At 35.8% G+C, this 16,795-nt stretch overlaps 1 protein-coding gene across 4 annotated transcripts; it reads left to right on the top strand.

Annotated features, from left to right (window-relative positions):
- The first annotated feature begins 66 nt into the window (after positions 1-66).
- On the top strand, positions 67-15,988 carry Eaf (ELL-associated factor). Of its 4 annotated transcripts, none has more exons than XM_089635619.1 (9): positions 67-117; positions 1,705-1,835; positions 3,322-3,414; positions 3,587-3,725; positions 4,348-4,548; positions 12,866-13,028; positions 13,363-13,521; positions 13,988-14,150; positions 15,578-15,984. In XM_089635619.1, the coding sequence occupies exons 2-9, from the start codon at positions 1,739-1,741 to the stop codon at positions 15,679-15,681; spliced, it is 1,119 nt and encodes a 372-aa protein (XP_089491745.1). In that variant the 5' UTR covers positions 67-117; positions 1,705-1,738; the 3' UTR covers positions 15,682-15,984. The 4 variants fall into 4 exon arrangements, with proteins under 4 accessions (XP_089491745.1, XP_089491744.1, XP_089491743.1 ...); XM_089635618.1 differs by having other exon boundaries at positions 68-124; XM_089635617.1 differs by having other exon boundaries at positions 75-258; positions 15,578-15,980.
- The last annotated feature ends 807 nt before the right edge of the window (positions 15,989-16,795 follow it).

Genomic DNA, 16,795 nt, shown 5'->3' on the forward strand with positions numbered 1-16,795 from the left:
TGCAGTTCTTACCCACAAATACAAAATCCTAACCCCTAAATGTCAAATTGTCACTTTCGATTCTCATTGGTTATTTATTTACCTGATAGCTGTCGCTGCGGTCAACCGTCATGAGAAGTGGGTCGTATGTTGGACTTGTTGCCGTATTTTTATTTTGCCATATTTAACCCAAAATTATTAGATTTGTTCTCATTTATTTAATTATGAATATAACAAAGAATGTCCGACGGGTTTAAAATTTTGACCATATGTTGTTAGGTGAGAACGGCGTATTTTCTCCTTATTATCTTGCCATATTTTATAGGTTCTGTATTTTCAACTTTCATTATTTTGTAAAAGTAAGCACTAATCTTCAAAAAGTGTGTGATAAATGCTAGTGTGTGATTCGGTATTAGCTTATTTAAGCGTTTTTAGTGATCGTTTTAAATTTGTTGGAGTATTTACAATCCAAATTTAACTTTCAAATATTTTTTCCAAATAATAGGTGTGTGCAATGTCATCAATACAGGTATGAGTAGGTTAGGTGGAAATATTATTTATCCTTTTTGAATGTACAAGAATTTGGACTACGAATGTCGGTTATTAAGTAATTTATTCATTTTCATTGAACAAAGCTTGTTTTTATTATTTTTTCACACTTAGATCTGTTATATACAATTAGAAATATTTTTAATCAACATTCGTAATTTTATAATATGTTTTACTCATCAAAATTATTGTATCCTTACACAACATTATTATACAAAAACATTTTTTTTAAATCTGAAAAACTGCAAAAATATAGTTCTTTTACTAATTGTTAAAAAAAGTTGGCATTTGTGTGATTGTTTTAAATTTTCGTGGTTATTTCTTTTATGAGTGAACTCCTATTTCCTTGATAATTTTTTTAAATAATTAATCTATAATAACCGTAGTTGTGTAATAGGTGAGAGTAAAAATCAATTGTTTGCATTGATAAAATTTTGTGTATATACTATTCAGAACTAGACATTATAATACATGTACCAAAATGCACCTTTCACATTATCGACAAAGACAACTCAAAATGCAATAATGTTAATAATTGTACGAGACCGATAAAAAGATAAACAACCAATCTACAATGCGGAGAAAAAATCCTAATAGGTATATTTTTATAAAACCAAAGTTAACAAGTAATATGCATAACTTTTGAGATATTTTTAGGGTAGTTAAATGTCATATATACCAGCAAAATGCACACAAACTAGTTGTATGTCGAAACTTATTCAGATTATCAATTGTTTTATGAAGTCATTTGCATTTTGCAATGGGCAAAACTCTAACCCAATTGCTACATACTTGCGATGACTAATGATTTAGGTAACAACTCATTTTAGTATCCCTACGAAGCGTGTTCTTTGTCAACTAAGGATTTTTTTAACCTTCAAGAAATCTTGCATATTAGGAATTTTTCACAACTGCAGTTCAACCATAAATACACATTGTTCTGAATTTAGGCTAAATTTCAAACTATTATTATTGACTATAATTCCTAATTTTCCTGAACCTTCTAGTGCTTCAACACTGCTAGAAAACTTCTCCAACTTCCTACTTCTTTTAGTCTCATCTTCAATATCCTCATTTGTGACATCTCCGTGTATCTCTATTATTGATTAAAAATTCTATAACGTATGTATTTCTTGTGTAATTAACTAATAATATTAACTAACTGTATCATTCCAGGTAGGTAGACTGAATGGGGTGACCCAGAAGCATCATGGCCGACAAGTTGAGATTGGGGTGTGATGTCCGGGAGTTGAAGATTGGCGCTAGTTTTCTTAATGATAAAAACTCCACATTTCATACTTTAAAATGTAAGCAGCGCCATCTTTTATTTCTTCACTGTCTCCTAGGAAGGTTTGATAACCATTGACTTGGAAAGAATTCTTAATGTCCTTATGTTGTCCTTCTTTGCTGACCTCGGTCTATTGCCGACCTACCTTATTTCTTCTTCGTTTTGTATTTCTCTTACTTATTACTTTCATGATTCTCGAAGGTTCTTCAGCAATGGCATTCCTTAGCTACCAGCACTTCATTTTCCTTTTATTATTTTTTTTTTATGAAGAGTGTAAGTCTTTATATAAATCATTCTTCATCGTACGGTCAAAGAATCAAAGCCTAGGCTGGAATTAGTGCGATGCTTAAGTCAGTCGCATACTGTTGATCGCTGACCATGAGTTATGCAATGTTGCCATAGTGTCGCACCAATGTCACCTACTCTTTTTATTAATATTGTATACATCAAAGACTGGAAACAATGCATCACACACTTCAAGCCTACATTTTAACTGAGCATCCTGATCTTTGTATATATATACTAGAGGTGTCCCGAGGGCGATGATGCACCTCAGTAATAACCCCCTCCGTCAACATTCATTTTACAAGACTGTACATATGCGATCCCATCAGTTCATGCGATCTTTGCCACACTGAACACTTTCATACAGATAGTAAGCGCATCTGTCAACCGATGGCGTGGGATTACCGATGGTCCTCGTACGCGGCGCATAGCGACTCTTATTTCTCTACTTATTTCCAGCCTTACTGCCCTTTATAGTTATAATTACAGTTGTACTTTATTAGTTTCCTTCTTTGTTTGTGACTCTTTCCATCGTTGAGATTTTTTGCATTCTACAGTATTTGTATTTAAAATACATTCAACTTTGACTATAGCATATTTCTCACTCATACTGTACTAGCTCTACCCCGCTACGCGTTGCTGTGGCTAAGTCTGTCTGTGCACATAGAGAAACAATAGCGAGTGTTGCTTTTAAGTCCACCACATGTCGCTGTTTTTCAAAAAGCATGTTTTTACCTGTTCCAGGTGATATCTATATAATATAGGAATATAAACACACACACGCGTATTCTAATGCAACGCTGGGTCAAAATTTGAAAGGAATCAGTGAAGAACTTTTGGAGATTAAAGATTTTGAACAAACAAACATTTTTGTTTATATAGATAGAAAATTGAAAAATTGTCTAAAGAAGCGAAGTTAGCAGTCCACAATGGAGTGCTGGTACCTACCCTGATGTATGGAAGTGAGGCATGGAAGTGGCAGAGAAAAGATGAAAGTAGATTGAATGCTGTTGAAATGAGATCCTCGAGGCGTATGTGTGGTAAAACTGATGTAAGCATAATGAGTAAGATTAAGAAAGGGACGCTTAGATGGTTTAGGCATGTAGAGCGAATGAGCGAAGAAAGGAGTGTAAGAAGAAACGGTGTGATTAGTTATATAGATAGATTGAAAAAAAAAATGTGTTCTGTTTTGATAGTAACTAGTGTGTGTTTTCTTTTAGGTGATTTTAAACCTGCTTCAGTTGACGCCAATAAGATGGCCACTGTTGATGTCGGTACCAACAATCAAGTCACTGTTACAGTTCCCCATTTAGGTAAGAATTCATAACACATCACCAACTTCTCAAACTTATGCTTACTTCTATCTCTGTCCAGAACTTATGCATGTGTGTCTTAGACATCCAAAAATTTTCAACTCAACCTATTATTTCTTGATTTTGTACCACTTTTTAATATTTGTGTTGATATTATGTTTTATTTTTACAGATGGGGCTGGAGTTCCACAAACTGTATTCAAGGGCAATCAGAGAACGTATAATAAAGAATGTGTACTTATAATAGATAGAAAAACTGGTGAAATGACTCTTGAAAAACTCTCAAGTAATATTCAAGTAAAAAAGACAAGGTAAACCAAAATAAAACTTAGTTCAAATTATCAGAATTTCAGAAAATGTTGACATAAGGACGGGTTGTTTCACAGAATTTAAACAATTCATCAAATTTTAATGTTGAAGGTTCTGTGGAGGTTCTATTCAAGTTCTGTTATTATTTCAGTTTTGCGAAGGCCCTATCCAATAATGATATAATACTTGAATAGAACCTTCATAGAACTTGAAAATCAACTTTTAAATTTGATGAATTGTTCAAATTCCATGAAACAACCCGTCCTTAATCCATTTATTGGATTGATTTTACTAAACAATTTAATAAATTAGACTAAATAATGAAGCTACTGCTTTGTTTTAATCCAGTTTAAAATTCTCAATTATGACATTGGTTCATTCTGTAACTGTCCTGTTGAAATGTGTACATCTTTCAATAACCGTATCAACAATTATTCACAGTTGTAATAATCAAAGGCAATCATTGCACCACTAAACCTTCCTTTCTCCCAACACTAATACAAATAGACTTTTTTTGGGCTTCCCCAGTAGGATTCCAGTAAAATGTATTTTGTCAGGAGCAGGTACCTACTTAAAACTATTATTATTTTTTTTTAAATAACTGAGTATGTTTGTTGTACCCAGGCAAGAGCCAGTCCACAAGGCGGCGCCTCCCCCTCGCCCTGCCGATACCAACAACTGCACGCAGCGCTCCAGTTCTCGTACGCGTGTCACCACATCGGCGCGCAGGGCTCCGCCGCCGGCCCAGAACCCTCTCCTGCCTCCACCCGCCTCGTGCACCCCTCCTCCGCCCCGCCACCGCACTGAGATACCGCAGGCTGCACCGTAAGAACCTGAATCTTAAATCTACACACATCCACAATATAATTTTCCTTTCAGATTTGTCATTCATGGCAACCCACAATCATTTGGCCCAGTGACCCAGAAGCAGGCCTTAATAAGAAGTAGACTGATTGCGTAAAAAAATAATCTAAACAGAATGATGGAATCTTGTGTAGGATATTTGCAGAGGATGCCACATCCCTGGAATGTAGCCCCGTGATAACAATCATTCGTAATTTCAACATAATGTAAGCTAAATTCAGGCTCACACAGAACTAACCACAAAGGAACATAATGTAATATATTCCTTCAAACCCACCTACATTCCGAACTAGCACCTGGTTATCAATCTAACTGGATCTTAATCCATGTTATCCATTTACTGTGGGCAAATCAAGACACTTCTTGGGGAATATATTGTACCTTAAACTGCCAAACACCATTGATTTATAATATATAGTTCTTCTTTCTTATCAGCACTCAATGTGGTTTAGTGAAGGGAGATCTAAAGCTAAGTACCCACGCTAGTTCATGTTCAATGGTTTTAGGCTCATTCGAACATGGGTACCGTCTCGTTCGATGCTTTTTTGATCGATATGGAGTCAACGGCTCGATGCGAAAAGATGCAAGGACTGTAATTCTTGCACGATTTTCAACAGAAATTTACGATTTATCTGAGTGTTTTGGTGGTTTATCTATGGCGTCTTGTGGCGAGCTACTTGAACGAGCATGGTTCCAAGTCAACATGTTCTATTGAGGCAAACCGTAAAGCATGAATTACGTGTGTACATATCTTAAGAATATACATTCAGTGCTCAAACACTCTTTGTGTATTTAATTATTTACGTGTGACAATATTACTGTCTCAAAAATAATGTGACAGCCCAAACTCAAGGTGATATAAGATTTTTTAGTGCCAATTTTAGGATAAATGGTGAGAAAAATGAAGTATTAAAATATTATACATATTTAAATGAAAAAACTGAGACATTTTGCGGGTGATGGAAAGATGTTCTGACACCCTACTTCAATATAATGACTCGAAGCAGAAATTTTTTAAATAAACATTTTAAGTTGAGGACATAAAAAACTTGGCACGACAAGCGAGGCATGTTTTTTTTTGCTTCCACTGAATATTTGGCACTTTGACAGAAATCAAACCAGCAACCTCTCTATCCCAAGTCAATGATGTAAACTCTTTGCTAGGAATGCATTCTTCAAACGAAATAACAATTAGATAGAACATTTTACGATGGGAAACCACCTAAATCTCTTCCCCCACTAATCAGATTTTTAAGGTAAGGACATACTGGACCACAGTGGCAGCTTAAGCAATGCATTAAGGGTAACCGGACAAGTGACAAATCAACACGCTTTTGAAAAGTGATATAAAGTATTTATTGTTATCAAGTTTAATTTGTAGAACTCCTTTTTAATTTTAATTTTTTTATATATTCAATAATAAAGTCATGAAAAAAAACATATATAGATTACGTTAGGCTTGGTTTAGGTATACGCTGGATTTTTTTTCACTTATAAATATCACTTTTTAATGACTTTATCCAATAACAATAATAATAATAATTGGATGACTTGTATAGCGCCGTTTCTGTGCAAAATCACCTCAAGGGCGCTGTACAAACTTATAATACATTTCTACAGTGATCTATGTTATTACTTAACTATTTATGGAGATAATATACAGTACAATACTTACCTGGTAGGTCACTTGAGATTAACACTTAATTAACATTATCTAATTGTTTATTAGCGAAATTTAGATACAGGATTTAGGACATAATTGAAAAATTGAATATTACTGGACTTTCTCTTAGGAATGGTATATTTAATTTAAGGGTACGACAGCTTAAAAAGGTAAGTTTTTAGTTTAGACCTGAATTCTCTGTTGGACTTGTTATGGATCTTAGTTCCGGAGGGAGTTTATTCCAAGCCTTCGGCCCAGAAACTTGATGTTGCTGATCTAAGAGTTGACTGCCCCAGACCAGTGTTTTCCGGGACGCATAGTTCAGAGATGTAGGGTGGGGCCATTTCATTGATGGATTTAAACACCATCCAGCACAATTTGTACTGGATTCTTTCAGGGCACTTGAGCCAGTGAAGGTTACGAAGGTGTTCTGAAATGTGCGAATATTTTGAAACCCCGGTTATGAGCCTTGCTGCTGCATTAAACACTGATTGAAGTTTGTCAATTTGATATTTTGGAAGGCTAGCATAAATGCCGTTGCAGTAATCGAGATGTGAGACTACGTAAGAGTTGATAAGTAGTTTTATTGCTTCTGTAGGAAGGTTTCTTCGGACAGACTTGAGTTGTCTTAGATGAAAAAAACCGGTGCTTACAGTCCTATTTATTAGACTTTTAAACGAAAATTCTGAATCTAAATTGACACCGAGAAGTTAGACTGTTGTTTTTGGGATGATATCGCTGCCAGAAATAGTAATAGGTGAATCGTCTATGAAATGTTGATGTTTGTTTGTGGCTGCCCAGAGAAACTCACTCTTAGATGGATTGAGCTTCAGCTTGTTTGAAGACATCCAACGAGTTATTGCTTCTAGACATTCAGTTATACGGATCTTGAGACTATTGATTTCATTTGGAGCGCAGTAAAAATAAACTTGCTAATCGTCAGCGTAGCAGTGAGACAAGAGATCAAATGACAAGATTATTTTAGCGACTTCATTTGTAAAAAGGATGAAAAGAAGTGGACCCAAAACGGATCCTTGGGATACCCCTGAAGAAAGTGTTGTGAAGTTGGACAATTTATTTCCAACCCTTACGGCTTGTAAGCGATTGGATAAATAGGATACCAGCCAATTTTTTATGTCGGAATTCAAACCAAATGTTTCCTCTAATCTCCTAATAAGGAATTCATGATCAATCGTGTCAAACGCTGCACTTATGTCTAGGAGTGAGATAAGTGATAACTTACCTGACTCTACGGCAAGAGTTATGTCTGATAGCATACGAAGTAGTCTGGTTTCAGTTGAGTGGAACTTTCTGTACGCAGATTGACGTTTTGCCAATAATTTATTTGAATTCAAGTGACTGGTTATTTGTGCGGCAGCAATTTTCTCCAGAATTTTTTAAATAAATGGTAAGTTTGAAACGGGTTGATAATTATCTAAGTTATCGGCGTCTAGTTGTGAATTTTTCAGTATTGGTGTAACTACAGCTGACTTGAGTGGTTCAGGAAAGTCACCCGTGCTCAGTGATTTATTAAAAACGTGAACTAGGAATGGAGCTAAAACAGTAGAGCATTGTTTTAATAACCATGTTGGTATAGGATCAAGACTGAACTGTTTATTAGGTGAGCTTGAAATAATTTTTATTACTTCTTCCAGCGTTGTGGGTTTGAAGGAAGACAAAATTCCTTTAGAATGTAATGTGAATATTAACGGAGGGGCGTGAGATGCGGAAGCATGAATGGATTCAATTTTTTCCCAAAAAAAAATTGAGAAGGCTTCCGGGGTAATATCTATTTTCGTTGGAACAGTGACTTCAGAAATTACAGTCTTTATTGAGTTCCAGAGACGTCGCGGGTTGGTTCGCTCAGAGTTAATCTTTTCTTTCCAATACTCTGTTCTTTTGGAATTTATTTTACTCGTATACTGTTTTTGAGCAAGGATCCACTCGTCTCTTGTAGTTACAGAAGAGTTTTTCCTATAGGTCTTCTCTAATTTCCGCATAAGTCTCTTCTGGTTTCGACATTCATCGTCAAACCAGCCGTCAGACTTTCGAACTTTCCGTGTTTTTGATGATGTCGGAGCATATTTATTTAACAGACATGAAAGTGTTTTATTATATGTCTTGACAAGTTCGGTAGGGGTGTTTCTTTCCCAAACATTGGGTGTACATAAGAGAGAGGTCTGTAACTCTTCCAGAAAATCACTAAAGCTAAATTTACGCCATTCCCTTGATACAATTGTTGTATATGGTACTTTAGGCGGATTAAAATCAATATCAGTGCAAACAAGCCGATAGTCTGACAGTCCTATATCACGAATATCTGCTGAAAGCGGTGGATCACTGTTCTTTGAAATTAGTACATCTAATGTACCACCAGCATCATGAGTTGGGACGTCGACCCATTGGTGGCATCCAAAGCTGGCTAATAGATCTAAAAATTTAACAGTGTTTGGTGATGTCACGCGCTCGAGACGAATATTAATGTTGCCTGTAATAATGAGTGTGTTAGAGAGTCCGTCTGAAACTTCCAAAAACTGTGAAAACTTATTATAAAATTCTACAGAGATTGGTTTCGATCCGGGCCTATAGAGGGTGCACAACATGAACAACGTTCCTGAAAAAGAAACCCTGCATCCAATATACTCAAACATGTTAAATGTACCGAGAGCTACTTTGTTTAGCCGTAATCCTGGTCGGGCTATTATCGCGACACCCCCGTGATTCACGTTGTAGCGGTAGGAACTGTCCGCTCACATAACAAGAATTCTAGACACGCGTTGGCATAGAATTTCTGCCGCCACTCGTTGATTTCAAGTAGCCGAGCGTGGAATTCCAGAGAAGCCGGCAGTTGGTTTTCGTGGCAGGTGGCGGAAGGACATCGGAGAGACGGGCTGTTTGAATGTCGGAGATTAATACGCGCACGTGAGACAATTTTTATTAATCCACATGAATTAGACACATCTTTTAGATATCACCATGATTATAAATTCGTTTAGATGAGTTTTCTAGACTGGCGCTCAGTGGTGATGTCTTATTTTTTTAGTAAAATTATTAATTTAGTTAAATCACGTTACAAAATGGCCCCACGTTGGGCGCCATTTTGTAACGTGATTTACCACATATTAATATAACTTACCGTATACCAGTTATTTGCTCTACCGTGGCTTGCAGCAATAAAGGGAATGAAATGAATACAGCAATATTAATTGTGATAAAACAACATGGAGTATATTTGAGACTAAACTTGAATACAAGAGCAATACTTGTATTTAAATTATCAGGGGTGGTTGGCTATTAGTTAGCACAACGCAAATTGAATTCGGCCACGATGTTTAACTTGTATGATTATATTAACTATGAAGCTGACATCACCACTGAGCGCCAGTCTAGAAAACTCATCTAAACGAATTTATAATCATGGTGATATCTAAAAGATGTGTCTAATTCATGTGGATTAATAAAAATTGTCTCACGTGCGCGTATTAATCTCCGACATTCAAACAGCCCGTCTCTCCGATGTCCTTCCGCCACCTGCCACGAAAACCAACTGCCGGCTTCTCTGGAATTCCACGCTCGGCTACTTGAAATCAACGAGTGGCGGCAGAAATTCTATGCCAACGCGTGTCTAGAATTCTTGTTATGTGAGCGGACAGTTCCTACCGCTACAACATGTGAGATATTGTTTGATGGTAGGTCCCCATTAGGTCGGGCTTCTTCAAGAACCACATACCCTAAAGCTCGGAGTCTCTTAATTGAGTACGAATCACTGTTCTCGTGCCAAGTTTCTGTGACAGTAAGGATATGGAGTTTTTGGTCTCTGAAAATATCGTCCACCACCTCTAGTTTGTTGTTAAGGGATCGCGCATTCCAGGAACCAATCGCAAGCTGTCTGCTCCTATAGTTGGCATGTCGTTCTAATCTTATTTTATTTAAGTTGTTGTGGAATTTATCAGAATCGCGGAGGGCTATAGACGGTAGGTAATTCTGTTTGTCAATCGGTTCGACTACTTGAACATCCTGTACTGACGGAGACTTATTATTATTTTCATTACTATTGTTATTATTAATAATTTTTGGAACGTATTGATCCTCCCTGCATAAATATTTTGTTTTTGTCCACCGTGACACTTCCTGTATCTAAACTTCACATTCGGATCACAGACTGGATTGTATATGGTTGCTTTTGCAGTCACTGAAGGGTTCAACACACTATCACTTTTAAAACTTAGGAGTGTAGCATGATCACTTACAGCAGGAGTGTTTTCGGCCTGTGCTGCATCACAAAGTATTGTGTCATATTGTTCCTTTTTGATGCACAGTGTATGTTTTTTATGATAGCGTCCAGCACGGCAACCACGAAATCTAATTTTACGAGTAGTATTATTATCGCGCCCAAGGTCATATAATGATATTTTTGCAGCTAATTTAGGGTCCATAAAAACACTTTCACTTTTGAGATGTAGTAGTGTCGCCCTGTCCTATCGGATATTGTTTACAGTCACCACAGTTCAAAGAATACCCATTATAATAAGTATAAATTATAGGTTGCTCGCTAGTCTTTCACACTGCACATGTGGCCAATTCCTTCGGCCGATTACCGATGCTGCAGAGTTATTGTGCACTTCTAGAACAACGTGGCAGATTTGAACTTAAAATATTTGAAATTTTGTATTAAAACTTGAATTAATCTCGAATCAGGGACACTAAAATTATTTTATTTTTATACATCTAACTTAAAAATTATTGCGGTTATTTTACACTTTATCTATACCGTAAAAATTGAGAACTTCCCAAGATTTTCAAAATAAACTCGGAGCGCTTAAAAAGCAGCCGGCCGCCCCTAGGGCGCCTCTTACTAATGATGTTGCAATATATCTAGACTAGCTACGGTCTCACAAAATTACGATAAAATGTGCCAAGTAAGACACACTCTTCTGTTTCCAATAATATTCTTAATTCAAATATTGTTCATGTGTGACAAAGATAGACATTCAAAAAATATGTGTGTACGAACGGAATAAACGATAGGACCGGGCGGCATTTTCATATTCGTAAAAGTTGCATCGAATACTACCTCAAGGCCGACTAGAGTACAGGCCTGGGAGCCACAGATTTTGAGAAATCATGTGATTATATCTTTGCCGTGCCATAATAGAACAATGACAGTTTACAAATACATAGCTGCAATTGTTGATACTCATTGTTACTGCTGATTTGTGTGTTGTTTTATTTATTATATTATTTGTAATAATCGATAAAGTAATTTGCATGTACATGTTTACGTATGAAATGAAATTCCTTAGCTTTTACAAGTGTTTACTGAGCCAAACACTTTCTTATTACACCTGAGGGCTTTTTGGCACTTTTTTAATGCTATTCACTTAGAGGTAGCACACAACCTTACCCAACACTTGACAGTTAAGTACTAAAACTACAAAATCGAAAACAATACAGTTGACTTACTTTTTGCTTGCCACTTTGAGATTTGTACAGTGCGTCTATGTATATTGTAATGTTGTTGACTTTATGTCATTCTCCAAAAGTGTATTGATTGGTCACTGTCCCGAGCTGTCATTGGACTGCATTAAGACATTTGGCAACTTACAATTCATACATTTTCTATGAAAATAGATATTTTAGGAACAAACTTGTCACACGAAAGAAAGATGTCGTTTGTGAAAGGCCTTCCAAAATTTAAGGTTACGTTTGTTTTGATTTTTGGCGTTTATTAACATTTTTCGCGTGGTCTTCAGAGAACCAAAGGGGAGTGGAGAGGGGAGATGAGGCCCTCTGCCCTCTTAGGGATCTCCCCGAAGGTCAAGAAATCCTTACTTTTCTGTCGTGGGACCTTGGGGGAACCAAGAAGGAGTCAAGAGGATAAATGAGGCCACCTCCATGAACTCTTCCCTTGTGGGGCCTTTAGGAAACCAAGGAGGATTGGAGAGGAGAGATGAGACATGGGAAGACACGTTGTGGAACCAGAAGACATAGCCTCATATACAATGACAACCCTGGTGAACTTTATAAAAGGGACCGGGTTAAAGGATGAGGTAAAATGGGAGATAGCACAAAGGGCCTATGGCCTAAGTGCTCACGGGAACTACATGTAAACCGTCTCTGCCCTATATAACATTTTTCGCTCGTTTTGTTGTTGAAATGGCAGATGAACAACTAATAGATTTAGTAAGATGTTACAAAGTTATCTATAATGTAAAATTCATTGAATGTCGTGATTCTACGATTCAAATTTGTATTGGACAGTTATGAATGTTGGTCTGGGAACCTAGTATTGCATATGCAGTATGTCCTTACCTTTATCAAACAATAAACATATTTTTATACATAAGGCATATTTTACAAAATTGATCTACCCACATTGATATTTATCTACTTTTCTTAACCTCATCCACGTGACTGTGACCATATGTGATCCTTTGTCGCCCCTCCCCATAACAAGATGTCAGATTATATGTGATCCACAGGGTTTTACTGAAACTCATGTTTTGAAGATAAAATCTTTTCAGATATCAACTGAAAACTTTTTATTCAAAGTGCTCCTTTTTATTAAATTAATATTATTAACATTTTATTCTCATTGACCCTTTTGTTTTGCAGATGGACTGTTAACAATTCAGGGCAGAGCACGCTTGCCAGTCTTCCTATGATAGGTTTCGATGACAACATGGTCCAGCCGGTTGCAGACAATCAATTCCACCTCCCTCCTCCCTTACCACCGCCTGTCAATGGACACAGCATGGACATACCAATTAATAAACCGGTAAATATACTAACTTTCATTTTATTCTAGTTATTGTTAAAAATTACAAAATGTACTCTATCCACTTTTTAAAATGGCCCCCAAAAGTAAGCTATAGGATGGAATGCATGTTTAGAATTAAAATAATTTTTTAGAATTAAAATAATTTTTTGCATGAAATAATATTTTATTCGTAGATAATAAATCGCTTGCCCTGATTTAAAAGATTCGTTTTTATTTTGAAAATAATAATCATCAACTTTTTATAGCGATAAAATCACATTAAGCACGCTTCACATTTTGTTAAAATTGGTAGCCCCTTGTAAAAAGATATGTTTTTAATTTTCCTTTAAAGATTTCAAAGCCGCTCCCCGACCACAAACCAATTGGAAAGTTACCACTACCCCAAGAAAGTGGACCCAGTACATTAAAGGCTCTGTCCCCAAATTTCGCAGCATTTGTACGAGAGGGTTCAACCAGTCTGTTTGACGCATCAGACCTGGCCAACCTAAGCGTGAGTTGCCTCTGAGTAAGAATGTCCCTCACGCAGAGATCAGTCGTGTATGATAGTGCCTGCCCATTCAGTGCCTTATACACCATGAGATTAATTTTACACTGAACTCTACCTGTGACTCGAAGCCAGCAAAGGCATTGACTTAGAAGGGGAGCGATATGACAGTATTTGGTGTTTCCGTCTACTTTCATTTCTCTTCTTTACCTTCTTCCAATATCTTAATTTGCTTCCAACATGGACACTTATTTTAAGCATACATCTAGCATGCAATTGCAGCTTCACCCAAAAAGCAGTATATTCCCTTCATACGACTGAAAAGCAAAGAATTATTGTTCACACCAACAATAAATATGTGTTACAGAAATTCTCTTCCATTACTGATAAACAAATAATTAGCCAAGTGTTCTTTGCTAATTCTTTAGCTTTACAAAATGTTCATGTTAACTTAATGTGTTATTTTCCACAGCGGGAGTCTGAAGATGTTGGTATGCTGAGTTCCTCCAGTGGATCCTCAAGCAGCGGAAGTGAAAGTGAACACAGTGACAGCGGAGGGAGCGATAGTGAACCTGAAACTAATAATCCTCTACCTGTCCAAATGCCGACCCATCATCCAAAACCCGTTGTAAATGGTACGTTTCAACTTTATACCGATTATCCGTTACTTTTACTTTTACATTCTTTAAAAATAGTACTAGCTTGTTCTTTGAAAAATCACATGAAAACTATAACATTGAATATTTATTTTTGTTGTTTAATGTCCGAGACCTAATTAACATTGAATATATTCATCCACCATGCATAAAAGGATTCGATCATTCGATTGATCAGCTGCCAGCTCCGCATTCGTGATCGGCGTGGCGAGCGATGACCATAGTTCTGAAATGCTAGTCAAGTCGGGACTTGCAAGCTGCTTAACCCATTGGCCTCAAACGACGCCGTCCCGGCGGGTCTGGTGTCGTCGGCTTAAAAACGAAAAAGGGATACATTATTGACATCTGTGTTTAAAATTTTAAATGCCAATCGCTCTGTAGATAATTAAGCATTCATTTCGTAGTAATTGGCAGGACTCCGTTAGTACAGTTTTTTCCTGATATTTACGATTGAAATTTTGTTATATTTCAGCATCATTGAATTTTTTTTTAAATAGCGTGTGGTTCGGGAATTGACAAGCTTGTTCGTAAAATGCGTGGTGGGCGGCTAACATCAGCCCAAATTGAAATAAAATATATTATGTTCATAAGTATGATTAATGTAAAACTTTTCTTAATCCAATTATTAAAAAAAGAAGAAAAAAAAAGGTTTTTATAAAAATAATATTTTTATATCTTCGTTTAATCATATTATTATTATTTTTTAAAAAACTGCATATATTTTTTGTATACCTTAATTCAATGAACGAGTAAATTTAAAAAAATTGTTTCGTTTGCATGTTTAGTTTAAAAGTTATGTAAGATTTAGTACACCACTGCAGATTTAAAACTTCGGTACAAAACAATTCGGAGGCCAATGGGTTAATACAATAAGATATAGATGTATACAATTTTGTATAGACAATAGGCGTCTCGATCTCGAGATCGATTGACAAAGAATTAGCCATTTACCAGGTACTGAAATAGAACCGTTTCTTTTTCTATTTACTTCTGTAACCGGTTCCCGATGGCGGGAAGGTTGATCGGTGTGAATATGTTCGGATTTTGGAAATACAATTTATTCATCTCCTCTGTTCTATGTCACAGTAAATGGCGCATAGATCGATCGATCAAAGATTAAAAATCCTTTTGACTCAATCACTTTGCCAGTGGGTCATGTAAAATGTTCTATCAACTCAGAACTAATATGAATTGACACCGTTCAACGCCGATTTTATCTAATGAACAAATTCTAACCATTCAAATGTTAAGAATTCTGTATGGCGCTGATCTTCGCTATTTACGATTGTTAATATTATATAAGAATTTACTCTTTGTTTTCTGATTTTGTAAAGTGTTGCCAAAACCTCACATTGTGTTTTTGCATTATTATTTAGAGATTGTATTTAAGCCCTTATTGGTTGTAGGTGGAATGAACGGGAATGCCTTGAACAGTGCGGACGCATCGATGCCGATGCAACTTCTCAACGACGACTTGTGCCTTTCAGAATCAGGCAGTGATTCTGATTGAGAACCATTTAATTTAAATATTACCTTATTTAAGTACTTTGTATATAATATCAGATCCTATGTTGTATGTTATTATTGTTATAAGCTAAAGTGATTTACAAGCTAGCCATTTTCCGTTGTTAAATGGATTTTATTTTTTATAGAATACTTTAACATTGACATTGCGTAATGTTTATTCTTTCAGTTTTTAAGTCAAGTAATTGAACGAGATTACATTAACTTTGCTTACCAATAACCCAAGTACTTCATATTATATTTGCACATTTATACATATAGTAATAATTATTGTTTTCTAATTTTATGAGTATGTATATTATGAACTTAAATACTGAGTCTGAAGTGATTAAAATAAATTAATTCAATTGAAATCATCTTTTATTTTTAACCATGAAAAATCACAGTATATTATTTTTGTAAGATTTGTAAAGTCTAAAAAAAATGATTCAGGAACATTGCCTTTCAAAAGACGATCAGAAATTTACTTTTTCGAATGAACGACATTATCATCAAATCACATCTCAAATCATTAACAATTCTGAAAATTAAAGCCAATCCCAGTTCTAGAGGACATTGAACTTACGTTACACAGAGACACACCACTGAAATTATTATTTTTAATAATTATAATGAAAGATATATTTTCTTATTGTTTTTTTTTTATTCTAGAAGCTTATGAAATTTAAAGTATAAGACTAAAATGGCAACATTTATCAAACGTTGAGAGTTCCAAGAGTCAGATTTCCACCCAGGTGTTGCGGGTTCAACCCTTTGCCCAACCAAATACCGGTAGTGGGAGAAATTAAAATATCAGGTTATTTATTACCTGGGAATGTTAACATTGTTTTGTTTTTAAAAAAGGAAATAGTGTATTTGATTTATTATGATTTGGCCCCGAGCAGCAGTTTTTAAAGTTTTTTTTTTACTTTTAAACCGTCAAAAAAAAAAACCGAATTCTCATTAATTTTTTTATGTAGGTGTATATTATTTCTGCAGATTATAAACATAGGTGCTCTGACTGTTTTGGACAAATTTATTAACCTAGCCAGCCCGAAGAGGGATGTCAAAAAATCCCCATGTTCCACCTTATAACTAACTAACTAACCATCACGTCGTTT

The sequence above is a fragment of the Hesperophylax consimilis genome, chromosome 9 (genome assembly GCF_061612785.1).
Source record: "Hesperophylax consimilis isolate HC1 chromosome 9, BYU_Hcon_1.0, whole genome shotgun sequence".
In the NCBI taxonomy this organism is placed as follows: domain Eukaryota; kingdom Metazoa; phylum Arthropoda; class Insecta; order Trichoptera; family Limnephilidae; genus Hesperophylax; species Hesperophylax consimilis.

Bases quoted from the DNA above. Each gene is read 5' to 3' on its own strand.
- Eaf (XM_089635619.1), top strand. From the start codon at position 1,739: ATGGCCGACAAGTTGAGATTGGGGTGTGATGTCCGGGAGTTGAAGATT. The intron at 1,836-3,321 runs GTAAGCAGCGCC...GTTTTCTTTTAG, and splicing joins CACATTTCATACTTTAAAAT to GTGATTTTAAACCTGCTTCA. The intron at 14,151-15,577 runs GTACGTTTCAAC...TATTGGTTGTAG, and splicing joins TCCAAAACCCGTTGTAAATG to GTGGAATGAACGGGAATGCC.